We start from the raw sequence: 22,833 nt of genomic DNA on the forward strand, positions 1-22,833 counted from the left end.
CTCGATCGTTCTGTGGTGCTCTCAGTTTACATGCAAACTCGTCTGTTGATGTGAGGATTTCCGCAATGTGGTGAGACTGCTCACCCAAGCCCAGAGGCGCGCCGTTCTACGAACAAGAGCGGCGGTTTCCCATTAAGTCATTCTAGACCTTCCCCAGAAATGGAGCCACAGGCATCGCGTTGGCAGCTCACCAACATCTTTCTAGGAGGAATAGTTCAGTCCTCGCGTCAGGTCGAAGCTCTCCATTCGCAGACTCTGTTCACTCCAAATTATCCGCTAGCATATCTCACTTCTGGTAGTGGCATTCGAACCGGGCAGTGTGTATTAGCGGCCAGCAGGCCAGCAGACCATCATCGCTCGGACTGTTAGGCCCCGCTGCAACCGTCGGCCGGCCGCGTCGAGGCACGTGTCGCCCCCCGCCAACTGCCGGCGCCGCTACCATCCAATGGCGGCGCCCACTGAGACTCATGGAGGCCGTCGCGCGCCCCCCTAGCCGTCACAGCCGCTGCCAGGTCGCGCCCGTCCGGGCACTGGTGTCGCCGGCCACGCTCCTCCCTCACAGCAAGAATGCGTGCGGTCAGGGCTGCCAAATAGCCCGCGAAGAAGCGCGTTGCGGCCGGCCGTCGGTGGCCGAGGCGCCGCCTCCGCCGCCGGGCAGCGGGCGCTCCGCAGGAACACTTACGCTTGTTTATCCGGCGCTCAGGCGCCTGTCAGCGGCGGCGTCCGGTCCCGGCCGCGGAGGGGGGGGGGGGGGCGGCGGCACTGCCGATCGACCGATGATGGCCACAGCACCCGCAATGCGTGCCGTTTGATGGATGTGTCAAACTCTGCGCAATGAAGCGAGCACTGGGCGTGCCGGCTCCATTTGGTTCTAGCTCCGCCGGCGGCGGCCTTCTGTAGCACGTTTGCCTCCTCAAACTCCGTTGATGGGTCCTCAGACATGTCTATAAGCCTCATGTCGTTGGATGTAGCCCTGCTTCACCTTTCATGCGCTGACCACCAAGGTTCATTGAGAATGTCACGGTGTTTCATGGTTTTGTATGGCGTCACATGTTGCATGGTGTTACATGGTGTCAATGCTGTTACATGGTATTAAGTGGTATGACATGTCAATATTTCACCATTTGCAAGCCTCATCTCGATCCTTTTCCGTGGCAGTGCTGAAAGCATGCCGGTTATGTCCGCTAATCTCCTCCCCCCCCCCCCCCTCTGCCACAGCGCTGCTGGCAATGGACCAGTCGCGTCTTGTGGAGGCCTGCCTCTCGCTGCAGTCGAGCCACCAGGCGCTGCGGCAGCGAGGCCGCGGCCTGCGCTCGCAGGTGGCCGGCCTGAGCGGCGCCGGCGACGCGCTCGAGGCGCAGACCAGCCAGCTGCGCGTCAAACTGAAGGCCAGCGAGGCCGAGGTGGCGCTCACCAAGGAGGCGTTAGCAGGTGAGGACAGTCACCAAGAGGCGTCAGCAGGTGAGGCCGAGGTGGCGCTCACCGAGGGGCGTTAGTAGGTGCGGTGGTGGTGCTCACCAAGGGGTGTTAGTAGGTGAGGCCGAGGTGGCATTCACCAAGGGGCGTTAGTAGGCGCCTCCATGGTGGCTAACGCCACCATGGAGGCGTTAGCAGGTGAGAGGTTGGTGTGCACCATGGAGGCACTAGCAGGTGAGGGGTAGTGCTCACCATGAAGGCGCTAGCAGGTAAGGGGGGGGGGGGTACTCACCAAGTAGGCCCTAACAGGTGAGGGTATGATGTTCATTTTGCTGGGATGTTGACAGCACAATAATGACAGTTCGGACGGATGAGCATCAGCATATATGGAGACAGGCTGGTATCCAGCAAAATGGTGTATCTTGTGAAAGTCAACGTGGACGTCATCAGGAGGAGGGCAGTTCGGGCTGTGCTTTCCAGCATTATCTTGGCCACATGGAAGGACGAAATTTTCAGGAAAACAAGGGTCTTTGGTGTTGGACAGTTACAGAACCCCGCCATTCCAGTCCGCGCTGCTTGGACTAGCATGTATTCCTGTTCGCAGGATTAAAAGGGGGTTGTGCAAGCAGGGGCTCCTCTTCAATATTCTTCCGCTTTCCTTGCAGCGCTCAAGGCTGACCGGAAGCGGTTGAAGGCGGAAAAGTTTGACCTGCTGAATCAGATGAAGCAGCTGTACCAGACGCTGGAGGACAAGGAGCGCGAACTGCGTGATTTCATCCGAAACTACGAGCAGGTCGGACCTCACCTCCCTTCCGCCTCAATGAGTGATGAAGGAGTGGCGAAGCTAACGACGCTAGCAAATAGCTTACGAGCGTTTGGTGATTGTGAATTCGTATTCTCGGGTTGGCTGCCTACCAGTCGCGTTTCATGTACCACATACCTTGACGTGATACTTTGTGACTGTGAAGGCTCCACCAGTCAGGTGGTCCGTGCCGAAGGAGTGGGTACTGTTTTATAACCAGTTGGCGGGTTGGCTCGGAGACGCGAGCGGCCAGCGGTATGAGGTCCATCCTTGCTGTGCCTCGGCACCTGCCGACCCGAGCCAGTGTGTGGCAGGTGCGTCGGCAGCATTGATTTCTATGCAGCCGTCTTTAAGTGGCAGTACTGTGCGCTGCTGCGGACTTGTGTCCTGGCGTCAGCTTAACTGCGTTACGCTGCTGTTTGTCGCTGTCTGCCACCCGTCTCCTTCGCGGGTTAAGTTTGGCGTCTGAACCGAGTGCCCCCTTACGAGCGAGTGTGACGTCTGACCTGGGTGCTCCCTCAAGGTCTGATGTCTCCGACTCAGCCTGTCTGGGTGCGGCAGGTGTTGGGTGCGGGGCTTCGATGGGGGACGATTTGGGTCAGCCGCGGGCGCACGGTGTCTGGTGTCCGTGCTTGGAAAAGTTGAAACGAAGCGGAAAGACACTGCTTCCGCTTTCGGGCACGGCTTTGGTCTTGGCCTAGTGCTTTGTACTACACAAGTGATGGAACCCAAATTGGGAGCGGGGAAGGCATGGGTGTTTTGTATTTTGACTGTCTCTTTCATTTCCATGCATGGCTCATGGTATTTCATTGGTGTTGTGCAATGCACAGGGTATTCGTATTTATCGATATTTCGGTATTTAGATACACTCCAAATCATCCCAATTAAAGGAAAGCATAAGCACTGACGTAATAACAGCAAGAATTGGCATGATCACTATCATTTGTACCCAGCAGGCAGGGAACATCCCTTCTCACTTTTATTGAGCTTGTCTCTAGTTCTTCAAGACGTGTCTCTCCCACCCAGCGGATAAAGGAAAACGACGAGTCGCTGCGCACGCTGGCCGCCGAGCGAGACGAGACAGAGCGTGAGAAGTGGAACATTCTGAAACACGCGCGCGACGAGACGGAACGCTCCGTGGGGCTGTCGGCCGAACTGAGCAACAAGGACGGCCAGCTCAAACACATCACTGAGGAGCTCACGGGCGTGAGTACGGAACGAGCGCGGCATGACGCACCGGGCACGCGACAGCGAAGGCAGCGACGTTGTGCTCAGGGCTGGAAATCGCTCTCGAGAAGTGCGAGTCTTTGTGTCGCAGGATCCCTTGTCATCAGGGGTCGCCAGGGTCCAAGAGTCGCAGTAAACGCTTTCGTTTACTGCGACCCTTGGATTTCCAGAGATCCCCTTAGTGGTCAGAGGGCATGAGAAGTCAGAAGGACCCACGAACCGCCGGAAGACTCAGCAGCCGCGTCGGACTGTTGTGTTTTTACCATATCAAGTGGTACCAAAACACTAGTGAACCCCAGTGAAATTCAAAGTGTGGTCGCGTTCACGGAAGCCACCGGGCACGGGAGGACGTATTGTGGCTTTGTGCGGCACAATATGTCGTCTCATTGTCATTTAAGTGTGTTTCAGTTAGGTGTCCGGTCAGAAACGATAGGATAAAGAGCAGGTGCGACGTAAGATAAGGTTCAAAGTGTTAACAAAGTATACTTTGAGAAGCATCTATGTAGATCTCATTTACGTTTTGCAGATAAATGTCGCAATTGAAAGGCAGGTATTGCATCTGTTCGTCTATGTCTCAGTTGGTTAGAGGGTCTACCGTACAATTGACCAATCCTTGGAGCGATGAGCCTAAGCCCCTTTCGGCGGTTGCTGTTTGCCCAAGAGCGGAATGGCAGGTGGTCGGTGACAGCGACCACACTAAGGTCGGTTGACGTCAGAGGGTACGACGGGCTTTCGGGTGGGGGTTTCGTCGCAAAATTCTGCCCTTGACCCGCAATTTCGCGGTTGGATCGTGGGGTGATGGCTTGCGCAGCAAACGCTGCTTAGCATGGGCGCTGATCCCGGAGCGCCACCAAATCAAAAACTTCTGATAATCGAAAAGTTTGCAAGGGGCTGTCCACACATACGTTTTGCATATTTGGCCAGTTTTTAACTTTCCCATTCTGTTTTACTAAAGACGGCGCGTTGCTGGTCATGAGAGGAAGCCAACGGCATATGGCTTCAAATTTTTAAACGTTGTTGTACTTCAGCAGAATTTGCAACCCCTCTTAAAGGGGTTGCGTAATGTTACGCTATCCATCCCCGCCCTTGCCATGCCACCCGAGCGGACGTGTAACGAGCCGTGACTGTGCCGGCAGCTACGGAAGCAGCTCTCGCAACTGGGCTACTACTCAGACCAGGAGGCGGCGAGCCGGCCGAGTCGCGCCGCGGCGCCGCCGCCGGCCGCCGCGCCGGCGCTGGCGCCAGCGCCGCCCTCGCTCTCTCCGGGCGCGCTCGGCACGCCCAACGGCCGCGGCTCGAGCGCCGACTCCGGAGTTCGAGTCAGCTCTGACCGCGACTCGGTGGCCGCCGGCACCTCGGGCAACCTGAGCGACTCGACCACCAGCGGCGAGGGTACGACTGGGTTCTGTGTGACCGGCTGCGGTGCGTCCCTCCTCCTTCTTTTAACGTTTTGTTGGCGGCCTGTGCGAGCAGCCCGGCGATCCATTGGGGATGACTCGTTCTGTCCTGGCTTTTGCTGACGTCCTTCCAGAACTAAATGTAGGACGTGCTATTGATCACGGCTGGTCTGGGGTCAAGGCCCAGCATTCCCATACCAGTGCACTCTGAGAGGCCGGGGCTCATTTTTGGTTGCTGCTAATTGGTGCTTGGGTAGTTCACATCTGCAAGAGTGTGCAGTACACGATATAGACAAATGTTGAGCATTTCCTGTGGCTGCAACTCACGCGTGAAGTATACCGGTGGAATGGTGTTTCCAAACTTACGGGCATTAAACTTCCTCCTGAAGGCCGGGCTGGACGCACAGGCTGTGTTGTCTTGTTTTGTTGTCACTCATGGACTGGTGTATGTGGGGTGCGGACTTAATATCGTTTACATGTTTTCGTGACTCATATGCTTTTCACGTTTGGTTTTATGTTTTTCGTGCATCCGTCCTAATATTCCTTTGTGTACGCATCCATATACTCTTTTCCAGCTTTGTTTTCTTTGGAGGCGGCGTTGTTGGGCTTGTCTTGCTAACCACAAATAGCAGATCACTAAAATGATTCTGCCAAATAACTATTCGCAGGTTGGCTAGAGAAAGGAGACATCACATTCGGTTAGTTTCCATGACTGTGCCTTAAAGGCCTGTGGCCATATATATGCGTACAATGGAATCAGTCACAGTGCCTTCGTGTCCTGGGCCTCTGGGGGTCGTGCTAAGTGTTCTGTTTTGTAATGTCGTGACCCCATTGTCGCAACAAGCAGAGGTACAGCTGTCCATTGACTAACCTACCGTGTGCTTACCGCATTCACTAGGTTCTCATAAAATGGGACTTGGCATCGGATATGGATGTCTTTGAGATCGAATCAACATTTCCTCAAAGTAATAAACTTGTTGCAAAGCTCACTTGCCACGAATTTCATAAAAATATAAGCATACTAAGCCAAACAATTCCCCAAGCAGCATCAAAGTTGTGGTGTGAAAGTAGTCTACGGGTGTGCTCTAAAACAGTTTACTCTAACTCCACCCGCACTACCTAGCGCCACCTTGAAGCTGGCAGTGTATGCCGCTTGGCGAGAGCGGCCGCCCCACACCGTACCTATGTGCGTCTTCGCGAGAGCGGCCGCCCCACACCGTACCTATGTGCGTCTTCTCTCCGCAGCGGGCGCTCCGGCGCACAACCCGGACGGCGTGCCCACCGACTATGACTCGATATCGATAGTGTCCTCCGTAACCGCGTGCAGTCCCTACTACTACTACGCCCGTACGTGCCCTCCTCTCTCCGTGTGTGGCTGTAGCTGCGCTCCACGTCGTGCTGTGTGAGCCTCCACTGGCCTGCCCACGTGCCCACTCCTGGTGTAGAGCCACAAGTGGCAGGCGCAGAGCCACGTCAGGCGATAGCGCGCGGCTGTGGCAAGCTTACGCATGTGGCACCAATACCTGTTAGCGAAGGCAAGCACGAGCAGTAAAATTCATGATCAGTGATGCTGGCTATCAAAACATTAAGGTCAACAACGAAGATGGATAACGTATTTTGAAACATATGCCGCTCTCTCGCATTCTGAGTCCGTCCCTGCTGCCCTTGAAGAGAATGCCCCAAATTGGAAAATATTGAGGCAAGCATCAGATGTGATAAAATGAGCTCGCTTGTACCTTCTGGTATACTTTATGTGGAAAGACTGCTGTTGACAAAAAGGTCTGTTCTTGTAGTAAATGTTCTCCTCAATGCGTCATTGTTTGATTGCGTCTTGGAATATCTATATGATGTTGAGACACTATCGTAAGAGGCACTAGGCTGTGAGAAATTAGCACTCCGGAACCCTAGCACCCTAGCACCCCAGCACCCTAGCACCCACTTGTAGCACCTCAATCTTCTGAGGGGTGACCATGGCGATGATGGAGGTGTTTACTAACCCAGATATCATTATGTTTTCGTGTTTTGGCTACTCACCGTGGTGCTCTTGTACATTTATTCGTGAGTTTAAGGTCTTTGCTTGCGTTTAAATGCTCGATTGCGGCACCATTTTTAAGCTATCATATTTAAAATATTATATCTGTAGTAACTAGGATCCATGTCCAACTTCCTGCATTACGTAGCACAAAACGTGCCTCGTGATTGAAACTTTTACAACCTGCATAACATCGATTGAGGGCCAATGAACATCGTTATATTTGGAAATCGTGCTCACGAACGCCAGATATGAACGACCCGACGATTGTATTTCAATCGTCCTTGAAAGCTGCACTGCCGCCAATGGGATGGCAGGATCTGTATAACGTTTCTATAGCGTCATGCATGCCTGAATGAGGTTGAAATAGTCTACACGAAATAGCATTCACATATTCGCGGGCTTGTAGCTCAGAAACTAGATGGCTTGAGGTATTAAGATGGGCAGGGCTGTGAACTGCATCGAATGAAACTGAAGATGGCTATTTCAGCTCAAAACCCCATACAAAGGTGGAACACTCCCTTAAATTCACCGCTGCCAGCGGACTTAAGGTATCTGCCGCGTGAATACCAAACTCAGCACCAGCGAGGCGAACCAGACCCACCTGACCATGACCCCTGACCAAGTTACACCAGGTCGTTACACCTGACCAAGTTACGTGTCAAACACCGACCCGCCTTGCGGTCAGGCAATGTGTTTTATCCAGCACCGGGATGCAGCGGTCGGGATCTCCAGCGCTAAAAGACAGAACTGACTGGAGCATCGTAAAGGATATCAAACGAATGCCAGACAGTGTAGCTTTCGTCCGCCTTTGTGCCGCCTGCGTGGTGCCGTGTACTCCACGCGCTTCATAGCTCAGCTTGTGTAGCTGTCGTTGCATGAGCGCACCGAATGACCCCTGCTTTTTGGATGTACTGTCCCTCGGCTGTAGCTCAACATTGCTGTGATGTTTGTTCTGTTTTGCGCCCAGGTATGTGTCTCAGTGTCGAGGTGGTTGAGAAATGATGTCGTTTGGCTTCGTTCGACGCGAGCTAGCGCTGCTTTGCCGCGCCATTGCTGCTGACGCTAAGCCAGCTACGGCGGTTAGCCAGCTATGAACCAGACCCTCTCAAGCTGTATTGAGCTGATACCATCACTAGCTCCAATGATGAAATAAACACAGAGACCCAAATGGCGTCATTGGGTCCCTCCGCGTGCAGCCTACTTTGCAAAATAGTCTTGCATTTCAGGTGGCCCGCGAACAGAGTTGTGCTGTGGCTGAAACGGAAGCTTATTTCACCTCGCTTCGGTTGCTATTGTTCATCTACGTCACCGTGTCACTATGTTTCAGGCAACCTGTCTCTTTCCTTGAGTCCGTGTCTCCCTGCTTCTCGCCTTTCTTGGAGCATTCCTGCTCTGCCCTCGGAGTGCTTCCTCTATATCTGCATGTGCCCCCTGTCTCTATCTCTCCCGCTCGGTAGTCCCCAAATCCTGCTGCGTTTTCCCTCTGTCTCGTCCTCCTCGACCGCCTCGGTCCTGACCGCCTCTCTATCCCTCCCGCCTGGCAGTCCCCAAATCCTGCTGCGTTTTCCTTCTGCCTCGTCCTCCTCGACCGCCTCGGTCCTGAAGTCCACTGTCCACCTAGGAGCGGCGGACGGCCAGTGCGGCTCGCGCTACTCCCTTTCCCCGCCCTGATTCTGACGTCCCGTGTGGTTGGCCGGCAGCGGCGGACAGCCAACGCGGCTCGCGCTCCTCCCCTTCCCCGCCCTGATTCTGACGTCCCGTGTGGTTGGCCGGCAGCGGCGGACGGCCAGCGAGGCTCGCCCACCATGTCGCCCCTCACGCTGTCGCACACAGTCGACGTCGCCTCCATCTCCAAGTCGGCTGAGCAGCTGGACTCGCTTGACCAGCTGGACCGCAAGCTGCGTCCTAAGGGCGCCAAGCAGGGGACCTGGGGCAGCATCTCGCGGGTGTTCTCGCGCCAAAAGCAACGCAAGCAGCTGCATATGGGCGCGCACACAAGTTAGTAGTGGTCTGCTGTGGAGGGGACGTCGAGGGAGCAGGTGGGGTTGACGCCAGCTGACTATGCGGAGATGATCCGCGACATCAAATGCGTGTGCTCTCGGCTACGTGACGTGGTGTCACCAGTTGGCGGACCCGCCAGTAAAGCCCCGCGCTAATGGCGTGTTTTCGTTTTTGACAGATGTCCAGCCTAAGCTCTCAGGAAAGCCCTCATAGCATTAATCAGCTTCTAACCTCCACCGTTAGCTTTCGTCCTGGTGTCAGTCCTCTGCTGTTGTGCCGTGTGTGGGTCACGCATGGGCCGAGGTTTGCTCGCGGGCTCAGCCGCGCCACACTGTAGCCGTCCTAGCCGCTTCCGTCCTCCCCGACATGTTTGTCATTACGTGGTGCCCGTGCCTCCCCCCGGTGTCGGACCGCCCGTAACGCCTCGCCAATAGCTGCCAACCGTGTCCACTGCCACGTCGCATGCCGCCACCTGTCGCCGCTGCTGCGCACCACTAACTGAGCCGGCCGCCGGCGGGCTGCAGACGACGAGACGTGGTCGCCACACTCGTCGCTCTGCTCGTCGCCGCTGACGGACGAGTCGTACGCCGAGAAGCTGCGCCTGCTGGAGGAGGCGCAGCAGCTGCCCATGGAGCGCTGGAAGGCCTCGATGGTTCTGGCCTGGCTCCAGGTGACCCTCGGCATGCCGCAGTACGGCCCCGCCTGCGCCGAGAACGTCCGATCCGGCAAGGTGGGCGTCGCCTGTTGGCCGACTCTCTCCAGCTTAGTCACAGCTGTGAGAGCCGGTGACGCTGTGTGCCGTAATGTACCCGCTCGTCAGACAGTGCCGGTGATGGGATCGTGTACTTTATTGCATACCAACTTTGTAGCTGAATTGTATTTTAGCTGCCATTTGGGGGGGGGGGGGGGGCGAGATGGCTCAGACATGAGTATGATCGTCTTCCACGTGAGAGGCGTGGACTCGATTCTGAGCCAAGCTAAAGACTCCGGGTACTGAAATATGTCGTTAGTGCTCCAGGAAACGTCGCGGGCTCCCGTGCTCCAGGCAACCTTTTTATATCTAACAAGTGACTGTTGTTTCCTGCAATGGTATGGTTTGAAGAAAAGATCCACATTTTAGTGCACACGTACGGTTGAGGAAGTTGTTGCCTCACTTACCTTCCATGAGTACGCTGTTTGGCGGTAAGCACCACGGGAGGTCTCGTGTAACCCCTCCGGTGGGGTTCAGACGTGGCGCCACCTGGCGTCTGCCCTCTGGTCTGCAGGTTATCCCACAGGCGATGGCTGCCCCCGAGCAGAAGCGCTCGCTCCGTTGGACCTCTTTGATAAGTTCGGGCGTGACTTCCAGGCCGCCGGACCCTGCCCTCCTCTCGTGTGTATCTAGCCCAGGCGTCGGAGGGTGTCGCTCCGTTAGCTCCCCGTCCGTCCGCCAGGTGATGCTGGAGCTGACGGACGTGGACCTGGAGCGTGTCCGTTAGTTCCCCGTCCGTCCGCCAGGTGATGCTGGAGATGACGGACGTGGACCGGGAGCGTGTCTATTAGTTCTCCGTCCGTCCACCAGGTGATGCTGGAGCTGACGGACGTGGACCTGGAGCGGGGTCTTGGTATCCTGCAGCCGATGCACAAGAAGAAGCTTCGGCTGGCCATCGAGGAGCTGCGCCAGCCACACCTCTGCAAGTACCCGTACATCTCTCAGCTGAACCACGGCTGGGTGGCGGCTGAGTGGTTGCCCGACGTCGGCCTGGCGCAGTACTCCGACATCTTCAGCGCCCACCTCATGGATGGACGGATGCTGGCGCACCTCACCAAGAAAGACATGGAGAAATACCTGAACGTCACCAGGAAGTTCCACCAGGTGAGTTGGCGCTGCGGCAACGCTGTGTCCGGCGCGGTGAGGTGATAAGCGGCGGCGAGCCAAATGTGGACGAGGCTTGTTTGGAGCGCATTACGTGCTCGTACCGTAACCGAACGATGATGGATGGTAATGGTAAAATGTGGAAGCGGTACAGAAAGGCTACCAGATAAAATTAAATCACGACGGAGGCCTAACTCACATGCGCTGTATATTATGACAGCTGTGTGGTGCGACCCGCTGGTACTCTTCGGCCGTCTGAACTGTGTCAACTCAGGCCCCGACTCTCACCCGATACCACGCTGCGTCGCGTTGTTGGTGGAGCGCTACAGCGGCGTCGGCGGCGTCGGGAGCCAGCACGGCCGAACCCTGCGGCCTCTCCCGCCACCGCCGCCCTCGCCGTCACCCGTGACGTCACCCGTTACATCACTGGTCATGTCACGTGGCCAGGTGTCGATGCTGCACGGCATCCAGCTGCTGCGGCTGCTGCAGTTCGACCGCCAGATCATCTGCGAGCGCCGCCAGCGCAGCGAGCTGAACGGCGACGACGTGCTGGTCTGGACCAACGCCCGCTTCGTGCACTGGGCCCGCTCCATCGACCTGGCAGAGTACGCTGATAATCTCAAAGGTTAGTGCACAGTGGAGCTGAAGAACGTGACGCCAGCCCACTTGTTTCCCTAAAAGGAGGCCGTGTTTCGTGTCATGTTTTATTATGTGTTGCATGTGTTACGGACAGGAAATTCATGTTTTGGTAGCCATTAGTGCTCAATGTAAATTGAATTAACATCGGTTCCTCTTTTTCCATCTTGTTGAGCACCTGATGTAACGTTGGACGTGATGAGGAACCAGTTTGATGTAACCGCTCGTTCGTGTTGACTGGAATTCAAATGGACGAAGTTTCGACTCTTCAGCCGCTGAGTTTCGGCTGCTGTGACGACATGCTGTTGGTGGTGCGGCTGTGGTGCTGCCGCGATCGCCGCCGTGCCATTAGTGACCGGCTGCTCTGGTGTGCGCCAGACTCGGGTGTGCATGGGGCACTGGTGACACTCGAGCTCTCCTTCACGGCGGACACCATGGCCACGGCGCTGGGCGTGCCCCAGTCCAAGAGCATGATCCGCCGGCATCTGGCGGCGGAGCTGGACAAGCTGGTGCGGCCGGCCAGGTGAGCGGCTCGGCCCGGCTCGGCTCGGCTAGTCTGGGCGGGGCTCGGCCCGCCTGGGCTCGGCTCGGCTCGGCCCGGCTCGGCTCGGCTCGGCTGGTTTGGGCTGGGCTCGGCCCGCCTGGGCTCGGCTCGGCTCGGCTCGGCCCGGCTCGGTTCGGCTGGTTTGGGCTGGGCTCGGCCCGCTTGGGCTCGGCTCGGCTAAGCTAGGCCCGGCTTGGCTCGGCTCGGCTTGGCTCGGCTAGTCTGGGCTCACAACACTCCACTAGAGACGGGCCTCACCACTAGCCGGCCGACATCCGGCTGCTAATAATTAGGTCTAGGTCTTTATTGCCAGGTGCGAAACAGTCCTTGTTTTCTCCTGCGTGACTCTAAGCCTGATCATTACTCAAAGCGTTATTGAAGGCGAGCATCTGAGGATCCGCCTTCAGAGTAGAGCGTGTAGCTTGATAACACCGGCCAGCATCTGAGGATCCGCCTTCAGAGTAGAGCGTGTGGTTTGATAACACCGGCCAGCATCTGAGGACCCGTCTTCAGAGTAGAGCGTGTGGTTTGATAACACCGGCCAGCATCTGAGGATCCGCCTTCAGAGTAGAGCGTGTGGTTTGATAACACCGGCCAGCATCTGAGGATCCGCCTTCAGAGTAGAGCGTGTGGTTTGATAACACCAGCCAGCATCTGAGGACCCGTCTTCAGAGTGAAGATCTCGCCAGCGTGATATGCACGGCTTAGGATTCTTGTACAACAGGTTTTTGGTTTCTCTCATAGTAGTCGAAATGGCGTATAGAATCGTTAATGACTCGATCATTTGAATGCGCCGTAAACTGAGATGTTGAATGCCCATAAGACGCTGTGCCCCATCGAGTGACAGAGGTAATGGGGATCTTTTCGCACCCGATTCAAAACCCTGGCGCTGTGGCAGATGTTGACCTTTATTCGCGGTGGCTGATGGTGATGGCTAGCTGATAGTGTGCCCCTGTCACCCGTCCGCGAGTGCGCTGGTCGGCTGTTGTCCTGGCTTGGCTGGCGGGCTGCTGGTGAGCTGGCACCGTCGTCAGCGCGCTGACCGGCGCTGACCGGGGCGCGGCCGTCGCAGGGTGCTGCTGGACGAGGAGGCGCGGTACGCGCGCTGGGAGCAGGAGCGCCGACGCGCCGACCGGCCGGCCGCCGCCACCCTGGGCCGACCGTTCTCGCGCTCGTACGCCAGCGGTCTGCAGCGCAGCTCCGACAAGGACAAGCGCGGCTCCAGTCTCCGGGTGAGGGCTGCCGACGCGGCCGACGCGGCTGACGCGGCTGACGCGGCGGCCGACTGCTGACGGGCACAAGGGCAGGGGAGCATGACGTCAGCCGCGGAGTCGGGGGGTCTCGAAACTACTGCAGAATATGACTCATGGTCAGATGCTTGCGTGCCAGAGACTCGCCAGGGATGCGGGACCCGAATGGGAGGGACTGTGTGCCAGACCCTCGCCAGGGATGAGGGACTCGAATGGGAGGGACTGTGTGCCAGACCCTCGCCAGGGATGAGGGACCCGAATGGAAGGGACTGTGTGCCACACCCTCGCCAGGGATGCGGGACCCGAATGGGAGGGACTGTGTGCCAGACCCTCGCCAGGGATGCGGGACCCTAATGGGAGGGACGGTGTGCCATATTCTCGCCAGGGATGCGGGACCCGAATGGGAGGGACTGTGTGCCATGCCCTCGCCAGGGATGCGGAACTCGAGTGGGACGGTAGAAATCAGATCAGGCTTGTCTGAGAAGTAATCACTGAGTGTGTAGAGGCAAGTGTTATCAGATCCACCGTGTCCGCTGTTTGATAACTCCTCCCCCCCCCCTCCCGATGACAACCTTGCAAGTAAACTGGTGCATGATAGGTAAAGAGGCACTTCAGGAGTGGCTGGTTATCTGTGATATATGTGATATTGTATGTTCAACGTTTGCTAACGAGGATGAGGGGGTCATGACGTTGTGCCTCCTCTCTGCCATGAAATAACCTAACAGTGGTATGCCCTCCAATGAACTCACCTTCTGTCTCTTTCGCGACGGTCTGACAGAACATGCAACTCCAGTTCATGCACAAGAAGGTTTGCACTTCCATAAACTTGTAGTGTTTCCTGTGTAGTGTCGACGCTGTCCTTTTAGAATCGTTTGATCGTCTCAGCCGTGTGAGAGGTGACCCTGGCCCAGTTTATGGCGGGGCAGCGCGAGTATTACGGGCTGGTTACAGTGGAATTCATGTAGCATTGAGTTTAATTTTAGTTGAAGCAGATTCCAGCCATACCTGGCTTATTTGCTAATATTCGTTTGTCGCAGGACTAGTGTTCATATGTTGGCATTCGCACCGCAGTGGCGTATCTAGAGGACGTCAAAAGGCCAGAACTACTTACGTCATGCTCCTTTGGTTTATGTCATCGACCCTTTTACTAAAATGAAAGCGAAGGTAAAATAAAATGCCTGAAACGCCAGCCGCCAAGGACTGGTTATTCTAAATTGCCTCTAAACACGCCACTGTTCCCCCCGTCTCAGTACCCGTGCACATGTTTTTGAGACCCTTACTGATGCGTTCTACCGTTTTTAAAGCCCACCGCATGGTGCAGTTCGCAGGTAATTAGCTCTACTCCTGTCATACATGGTGGCTGTCTTACGCTCTGTTCACTCATCCCTGGCTACTCTGTTAAGTAGGCGAAGCAGCGTCGCTTCTAACGTGCTCTAAATGCATGCATAGCGGAATGGATCCTTCTCCAACGTCGTCACAACACCCCCCAAGCTCACGCAGCGCTTTTGTCTTACAACTCTCCAACACACCCTGTGATGTTTTCGTGCGTGCAATGCCGATGGCATGTATGCTTATGTCATGAATAGTTCTGGGAGGAAATTGAACACACGTGTCGTGGATGTACAGTTAGTTCCATTTTAGATATGTCACGCTACCTTTTGTGTCATGTGCACGACGGACAAACAAAGAACCTGGGGCCTTGCGTAGAACGGTAAAAAAACAGGCAGTGCGATTTCAATGGAACAGCGCGAGTTCTTAAAGAGCAGTCTCTTTTCGGACCCTCGATCCGAAATGTAGCAATTTATTTCCGTATCATTGCAAAGTCACTCATGTTATTCTGCGAAGACAAGTCTTGTTCATTCGCCCATTTTTTTATGGTAACATTCACGCAAATTGTCTTGGCTGTTCGGTGAATCGCTTTGGTAGGCCAAATTTGAGGCTCTGCAGGGTGTTTTTAGGCGAGGAAAAATATTGTAAGCCATAAGTTTTATAACTAGAAATTTATCAAAGCTGTCCGTTCATTTTCCCCATAGATATTGTTTAAAATCCTTTGATATCAGGAACTGAAATGTCTGCGTACCTGATGCAATGAGCTTATCGAGGGAGAAAGAGCCATTATGGGATATGTAACATCCTTCTGTTGCGTATCACACAATAAGTAAATTAATCCATGAGAAGCGGGCCATTGGGAAGCAGTCACTGTGCAAGACATAAGCGTGATGTTTCTCATTGGGGTGGACTAGGTCACACATGTTCAGTACTCAGACGGGAACAAGAAACGTTGGCGACGTCTTTGCCTATGACTTCCTTTGTAATGGTGAGAAAGCGGTATGATTGCAGTGACGGCCCTCAAGTTTTCCTACATAAAATACGAACGTGATTATATATATATATATATATATATATATATATAATCATATATATATATATATATGTGTGTGTGTGTGTGTGTGTGGTGCGTGCGTGCGTGCGTGCGTGCGTGCGTGCGTGCGTGCGTGCGTGCGTGCGTGCGTGCGTGCGTGCGTGCGTGCGTGCGTGCGTGCGTGTGTGTGTGTGTGTGTGTGTGTGTGTGTGTGTGTGTGTGTGTGTGTGTGTGTGTGTGTGTGTGTGTGTGTGTGTGTGTGTATAAGCACAGCTTCCTGACTTTGTCCGCGGTGGCGGCGCTGCGCGTACCGCGTTCGAAAGGTTAAAAGAAACAATCGGGAATACTCTGTAAACAGTCCACTCTCTGGTCTGGAGACTACGAAAGAGCTCCCAGACAAAGGAACGTGTTCTGATACGTTGTCTACGCTTAGACCTGAAACCAGCTTCCATAAACAGCCGTCATACTGCATGGCCTATTTTTTACGTGACCTGTCTACCCACCCAACCCCATCACTGACAACACGTCGCCAAAAGATATTCCTCAGCGTTCTTCCCCACGCAGATATTTTCCTGTACAACTGTCGATCTCCGACTCAGCTAACGCGTACTGGCTGTGACCGATATAGTGCCGGCCGTCGCTGCCTGTACTCAACGCTCTTCCCCGCTCTGACCGTACTGTCAACACTCAGGTCTACCCTAACCCAGCGCCCCGACACCGGACCCGGCCGGCGTCCTGACCCGACACCATCCGGCAGGGGTCGCTGAGCCGGGCATTCGGCCTGAAGACGCGCCAGGAGCTGCAGCAGAGGGAGCCGGTGTACGAGACGCCGCGGGCGGCGGCGGCGCGCGCGGCGCCCCCGCCGCCACCGCCGCTGGAGCGGCCGCAGTCCGTGGTGACGACCAGCAGTGAGTCGCGTGTCGAGAGGCAGCACCGCCGCATCAAGTCCATCAGCGACATGGAGACCATCACCGTGACGCCCGTCTGAGACCCGGCAGAGACGGCGCACTGCGGCGCGCGCTGGTGCAATACGGCAGCGGTCGGGCCGCGTTTACTGCCATCTAGCGGGCCAGTGAACACTTGAGCACGATTTTCGCCGGTGAGGCATTCGCTACGAATGGGTCAATGGATGGTGGACGCGCGGGAGTGCTGATACCCGGGAACTTCTGGGCTTGGTGACGACGACAGGCGGCAGCAGTGCACGTGCGGCGACGTGCGTTGTGCGGGGCGGCTACCCCCCGATGAAGGCCGCACGTCTCGTGCCCCTGTGATACCGGAGACAGCACAGCCGTCGTTTGCCAAATGCTCTAGTCATGCCCGCGGGCCGGGGTCGCCCCCGGCGTTTTCCGCGCCGCCCCTTTCCTCCCCGCCTGTACAAACGGTGTCCGGCGTCGGCCAGAGGGCGGCGCTCGCTCAAGTCGGTCGGCCGCGCCGCGGGGCTCGGGTCTCGGTCGGAGGTCTCGACCTCAAGGTGAAAACCGGCCTCGCCGGCCAGACCCACACTTTATATTGCGGAGACGGTGCAGCGCTGGTGGCTAAATAAAGCTTTACATATCCACGTATGGTGCTTGGTCCTGCGTCAATGTTCTGCCGCAGAAACTCTTGTTGGCAAGTCACCAATGACATCTGATTCAAGTAGCACATAATTCAGGAGCTCCATGTATTGTCGACAGGCGCATACAACTCTACCATTTGGGATGGAATCAGGAAAGACATCATCAATGCGCCCAGCGTAGGTATTCCATGGCAAGCCCAATGCATCAAATCACCAAAAGACAGCTTGTGGCCTGTTTTGCTGCACTGGTTTCTCCCTAGCTTAAACCTGTAATGAGCAGCTGGACAGTAGCGATTCCCAAAGGTGCGACACCACAATTAATTTGAGCTGCTTTTGGACGCATGACAGGATTCTCGAGTCCCAGTAGTTTGAGGGCGACTTGCTATGAATATGCGAAAATGAAGTTACCAGCAGTTAGCACCAAAATATCATGCACAACATACAGCACGTTAACCCGCATTCGCTTATCGCTTCTTGAGGCCGCTGAATCACAATGTTGTGTTCTGTTATCCAAGGACAGGCGTCAGTCCACACTGCAGCACACTCAAATGGTTAACGCATTTAAGCACGATGTCCCCAATATAACTCCAGCGGCACAGACTTAGTGCCGATCGATAAGTGTCACACCACATGGTCTTTACACCGTGTTACTGATTCAACACATCAGGTGAATAGGGTTACTGATCAGATACTGCTTGGACTCAATGTCAAATACCAGTACCAAATAGTCAGCTGCCGGTCTTGATCAACGTGCCTATTGAAGACCATACTTCGGTGGCTGCAGACGACTGCCCTTGACCGGGCCCCATGACCGCTGGCCAGACCGTTTTAACCATGATAGAACGACAGGTAGAGAAAGACAGGTACCCGGCAGAAAGATATGGCGAGAAAGGCCGGTACCCTGCAGCCCGGACCTGCGAGCACAGACCGGTACCCTGCACGCCCCCCGACCTGCCGAGCCAGGACCGGTACCCTGCCGCCCTAACCGTCGAGGCCAGGCCGGTACCCTGCCGCCGACCTGCCGAGCCAGGCCGGATACCCTGCCGCCCGACCTGTCGAGCCAGGCGGTACCCTGCCGCCCCGACTGTCGAGCCAGACCGGTACCCTGCCGCCCGACCTGCCGAGCCAGGCCGGTACCCTGCCGCCCGACCTGCCGAGCCAGACCGGTACCCTGCCGCCCGACCTGTCGAGCCAGACCGGTACCCTGCCGCCCGACCGTCGAGCCAGACCGGTACCCTGCCGCCCGACCTGTCGAGCCAGGCCGGTACCCTGTCGCCCGACCTGTCGAGCCAGGCCGGTACCCTGCCGCCCGACCTGTCGAGCCAGGCCGGTACCCTGCCGCCCGACCTGCCGAGCCAGGCCGGTACCCTGCCGCCCGACCTGCCGAGCCAGACCGGTACCTCGCCGCCCCACCTGCTGAGCCAGACTCGCGCGTACATTTCGAGGTCTATCTCGTCCCCTGGATCCTGCGGCCCCCTTCACTGTGCGGGCGTGTCCATCACCGTGATCTAAGGCATTTGAGCTACCACGGCATCGCTCTCCATATTCTTCATCAGCCTATAATAGAATCGGATGCAGTTGTGGTAGTTCTCGACGGAGATCCTCTCGTCGTTGCCGTGGAACATGCCGAGCTGATCCGGCCGCAGCACGATGGGGTTGAAACGGTACACGTTGTCGGTGAGGTGGAGGTAGTGGCGCGTGTCCGTGTTGGCCACCATGACGGCCGGCGCCGTCAGAACATCATCGCCGTAAAGCTGCCGCACAGTGCCGGCTAGCAGGCCGAACGGCGCGTCATCCTCCCCGTACGGCGAGATGGGCGACGCCGGCGAGTGGTGCAGAACTTCAAACTCCATCTCCGGGTCTGAGATGGCATTGCGGTCGCACGCCATCACGTCGTCGCGGTCCTGCAGCGGCGAGATGCGGTGGTTTATGATAGCGCTGGCGTGCGCCGGCACCACGTTCTCCTTGTACCCACCCCTGAGCACGGTGACGGCGGTGGTGGTCTGCACGCTGGCGCGCAAGGCTGGGTTCTTCAGGAAGGCGCGCTTCAGCACGGCGCCAAACAGCCACAGATTGGCGTAGACGAGCCGGAACGGCGGCGACGCCACGGGCCCCATGACGCGCAGCAGCTCCATCTCGGGCCCGCGCCCGAACAGCACCGGCTGCGGGTCGGCGTGCAGCCGGTTGACGGCGCGCGCCAGCCGGCCGACAGCCGTTGGAACCGGCGGGATACTCGAGTGGCCGGCCTGGCCGCGCGCCGTCACCTCCAGCGCCAGGTAGCCCTTCTCGCTCACGCCGACCACGGCCAGTGGCTGGCGCACTCCCGGAAAGAAGCCCTGCATCAGCGTGATGCCCTCGTCGAGCACGAAGAGCGGGCGCGCGCCGCGCTGCTCCAACAGGTGGCCAATTCGCGCGGCGCCCTCCCGCCCCGACACCTCCTCGTCGTGCCCGAGCGCCACGATCAGCGGGCGGCGTGGCAGGTCGCCGGCCAGCAGCCGCCGCTCCAGGCTCTCCAGGATGGCGTGCGTCGTCTGCTTGACGTCGATAGCGCCGCGGCCGATGATGTAGCCGTCCTGGACGAGGCCGTCGAACGGCGGCCAGCTCCAGTGCTCTTCGACGACCGGCACCACGTCCATGTGCGAGAGCAGGAGGTAGGGCGACAGCTGGGGCTCGCTGCCGGCCACCGTCAGCAGCAGGCTCAGCTCGTTTACCACCTCGACCGTCACCGCGTGCGAGCTGAACACCGTCGGAAAGCCTGTGGCGGAGTCGTCAGTCTGTCACAGGGGAACGGCCCGCTCAAACGGCGGAAGCTCGGCAGAGGCATTGCTTGAAGCGGACCAACCAAACGGATGTATGCCTATGCATCATTAAAGAACGTTTACGGGCGGAGTTTAAATCCAGCACCGGTATGAAAAAGAAAAACATTTCATCCTGCTTTGAGACATTCAATAATAACTGCAATATTTGAACCCGCGTTGAGCCCCAATGTTCCGTTGAGTCCCTATGCCCCGCCGCACCCAACCGGGTGCTGACGCGCCGGCAGAGGCTCCGCACACGACTCAGCCGTGCTGATGGTACAACAGACCACTTACTCACCACGAGGTGTTGGTAGTATCCCGGGTCACCAACTGCCCTTGAGGTGCTGGTAGTACTCCGGACCGTTTACTGCCCCCGAGGTGCTGGTGGTACCCCGGGCCGCTTACCGTCCCCGAGGTGCTGGTGGTACTTCAACCGCTTTTTGACCTCGAGATGCTGGTAGTCCTCCAGGCCGCTTACTGTCTCCGAGGTGCTGGTGGTACCCCGGCCACTTGCTGCCCTCGAGGTGCTGGTGGCAGTAGCGTAGGCAGAGGGGGCACAGGAGACGTGTGCCCCCCCCCCCCCCTCCTCTCAGGTTCCCAAAACCCAAAGGAACTCAAAGGGCCCTGGGAACCTACGATTAAGGGCCAGAAGACAGCTGAAGGTCTCATTTACAGGTCCCGGCCCTCAGGGCTGGGCACTTCAATGCCAGTCAGAGGGCCCTGCGCGCTGATCAGGGGCCCACTGAGGCGATAAGGACCTATATTTCGGCCAGACGCCACCAGTAACGCACAGTCGGCTCGGGGGCCGCATGGGCCTAAGGGCCCATTTCTCAAGCAGGGGCAAAGCCGGAACCAGCTATTTACATTGCTCGGCGCTCCACAGCGCCTAAGGGGCCCCGTGATGTCAAGGGGCCCTGAGTCGGACAGAGGCGGTGTTCGTGGAGATCCGAAGAGCCTGTAGGGCCCACCGAGTTCGACGATCAAGGGCGTGATTGGAGAGTCTAAGGGCATAAAGGGCTGGTCGGAGTCTTATTCGGGGGCCCTGACCCGCGAAGACAGACCCTCAAATAGTGGTCAGAGGGTCAGGTCAATTCTGACTGAATGTTAAAGATTTCCAGGTCAAGATGATTTTGCCATCTTAATACAAATTGTTGACCCATTTTGCTTTTCACTTTACATTCGCGTAATTCTTGCTATCTCTGTACTACCCAGACAAAAAATGCTGATAAAGTTTCTGAGTTCTGTTGGTTTAAAAAGTCCAGTGAGCCACTGTAAAAGGAAGAGCGCCAGCGATTTATTTCATGCAATCATTAACGCATGATTTCGTCAGTTAATTCACTATAAACTTAGGCAGAACTGATCTCGCGGTAGCGTCTGTAGAAAAATCTTCCAGTTCAAAAATATTCCGGTATGAATAAAAATATTCCGGAAACTATTCCAGAAAAACTATTCCAACTATGAAAGACAAAAATGTGTAATATATATATATATATATATATATATATATATATATATATACATATATATATGCATATATCTGAGAAAAACGTGTCCTCAATAACAAAAGGGTCATATCCGGCGATTTCTTATGGGGGGGGCCTCTTACTGCCAGGAGGCCCTTTGTCAACCTTGTGCCGCCCCCCCCCCCCCTTTGCCAAGGCTCCGGCTGCGCCTCTGGCTGGTGGTACCCCAGGCCACTTACTGTCTCCGAGGTGTTGGTGGTGACCCGTGCCACTTACTGTCGCGGTGTCGGTGATTCCCTGGGCCACTTACTGTCGCGAAGGTGCTGGTGGTAGCGAAGCAGCTGCTCACGCGGCGGCGGGTCGTCCCGGGACGTTGAGACGGTGGGAATGCGCAGGCCCTGGGCCAGCCGGTCCTCGCTGCCGCGCAGCGAGGCTGGCTCGAGGTCGGCGTCGCTCAGGTCGGCGCTGCTGAAGCGGTAGCGGCGCCGGCGGCAGCTGAGCGCGCGGCCCGCCACTACTGACACCAGCCCTACTATCAGGGTCAGTGCCACCTTGCCGGCCGTCACAAGGTCCCACATGATGGCAGGGGGGAGGGCAGCGGTTTGGAACGCTACCAGCCGGTGACGACGGGATCGGCTCACGACGGGACCACTTCGCGTGACCGCCGCCCGGCTACAGCTAAGCACTGCTTGGGTTATCGTCGCCGCCCCAAACACGAGCGCACCGTCGGCCTCGGCCGCCGTCAAGGCCGTCAGCACTGGCGTATCAGGCGGCCCGTCTCGGTGCGGCCGACCAACCAACGGCCTCGGTGCGCCCCTCCCCGCCGTCACACCCGCTCAGAGTCCGGCCGACCGAGCGGCGCGCGGCGAGCCTTAATCTGGTTATCGCCAGTCTGTAGCAGACGGCGGGCGCGCCGCTCCACCCAATACACATGTCCGCACGTCGATGGTCCGAGAGATGGAGGTGAGGAAATTGGCAGGTTCGAGTCCGGGCAAAACCCGGCTCGCGGCGCAGAACTGACAACGGACCCCATGCAAATGCAAATTGTCAACTTTATTTCCCGGACACAGTGAACGGCCCGTTGCATAACAATGACCATAAATCTCTTAAATTCACCGCCAGGGCAATCGCGGAATCCCAGATCCGCGGCGTGGCCTCGAGGGGTGGCGATTCGATCCGTTCCACAAAAATACCAAAGTAAACATCAGAATGCGCGGATCGATCCACTCTACAAAAACATCAAAAACACAGAAATCAGGATAGAAAAAACTTGGCTGGTTGGTGACATGGGAACCGGGAGTAGCAATCTATTTCGGCACAGCGCTGATAGCCTTGATTACCGAACCGATCAGGATAGTTGCATGCGATATGCTCGACCCGTCGACGAAACACGAGTTTCGTTACACCACCTTTGCGTGAAACCCAACCACCAAATCGATCTGGTGTTTAAAAGCCGCCAAAACCCCAGATCTCGAAATAGCTACGCTCGGCT

General features: G+C 56.7%; 2 protein-coding genes across 2 annotated transcripts in view; one reads left to right on the forward strand and one right to left on the reverse strand.

Moving 5' to 3' along the window:
- The window catches only part of LOC119109760 (kazrin), an 81,223-nt gene extending 64,140 nt beyond the window's left edge, over nt 1-17,083 (forward strand). The window contains exons 6-18 of the mRNA XM_037233511.1: nt 1,219-1,431; nt 2,082-2,209; nt 3,245-3,424; nt 4,582-4,948; nt 5,869-6,189; nt 8,654-8,875; nt 9,403-9,608; nt 10,440-10,733; nt 11,181-11,358; nt 11,748-11,892; nt 12,986-13,145; nt 13,942-13,971; nt 16,283-17,083. Of these exons, the coding sequence (XP_037089406.1) occupies nt 1,219-1,431; nt 2,082-2,209; nt 3,245-3,424; nt 4,582-4,948; nt 5,869-6,189; nt 8,654-8,875; nt 9,403-9,608; nt 10,440-10,733; nt 11,181-11,358; nt 11,748-11,892; nt 12,986-13,145; nt 13,942-13,971; nt 16,283-16,513 (2,675 nt within the window). The 3' untranslated portion in view covers nt 16,514-17,083. The remainder of the gene's footprint in view (nt 1-1,218; nt 1,432-2,081; nt 2,210-3,244; nt 3,425-4,581; nt 4,949-5,868; nt 6,190-8,653; nt 8,876-9,402; nt 9,609-10,439; nt 10,734-11,180; nt 11,359-11,747; nt 11,893-12,985; nt 13,146-13,941; nt 13,972-16,282) is intronic.
- A 1,107-nt stretch (nt 17,084-18,190) lies between these two features.
- On the reverse strand, nt 18,191-21,925 carry LOC119110468 (N-fatty-acyl-amino acid synthase/hydrolase PM20D1). Its single transcript, XM_037234305.1, has 2 exons — nt 21,652-21,925; nt 18,191-19,835 (listed from the first exon to the last, which is right to left on the reverse strand). Exons 1-2 carry the CDS (start codon nt 21,917-21,919, stop codon nt 18,589-18,591), a joined length of 1,515 nt encoding a protein of 504 aa, XP_037090200.1. The 5' UTR covers nt 21,920-21,925; the 3' UTR covers nt 18,191-18,588.
- Nucleotides 21,926-22,833: the final 908 nt, after the last annotated feature.

Source organism: Pollicipes pollicipes, unplaced genomic scaffold, assembly GCF_011947565.3.
Source record: "Pollicipes pollicipes isolate AB1234 unplaced genomic scaffold, Ppol_2.1 Scaffold_7231;HRSCAF=8579_pilon_pilon_pilon, whole genome shotgun sequence".
NCBI classification, from domain to species: domain Eukaryota; kingdom Metazoa; phylum Arthropoda; class Thecostraca; order Pollicipedomorpha; family Pollicipedidae; genus Pollicipes; species Pollicipes pollicipes.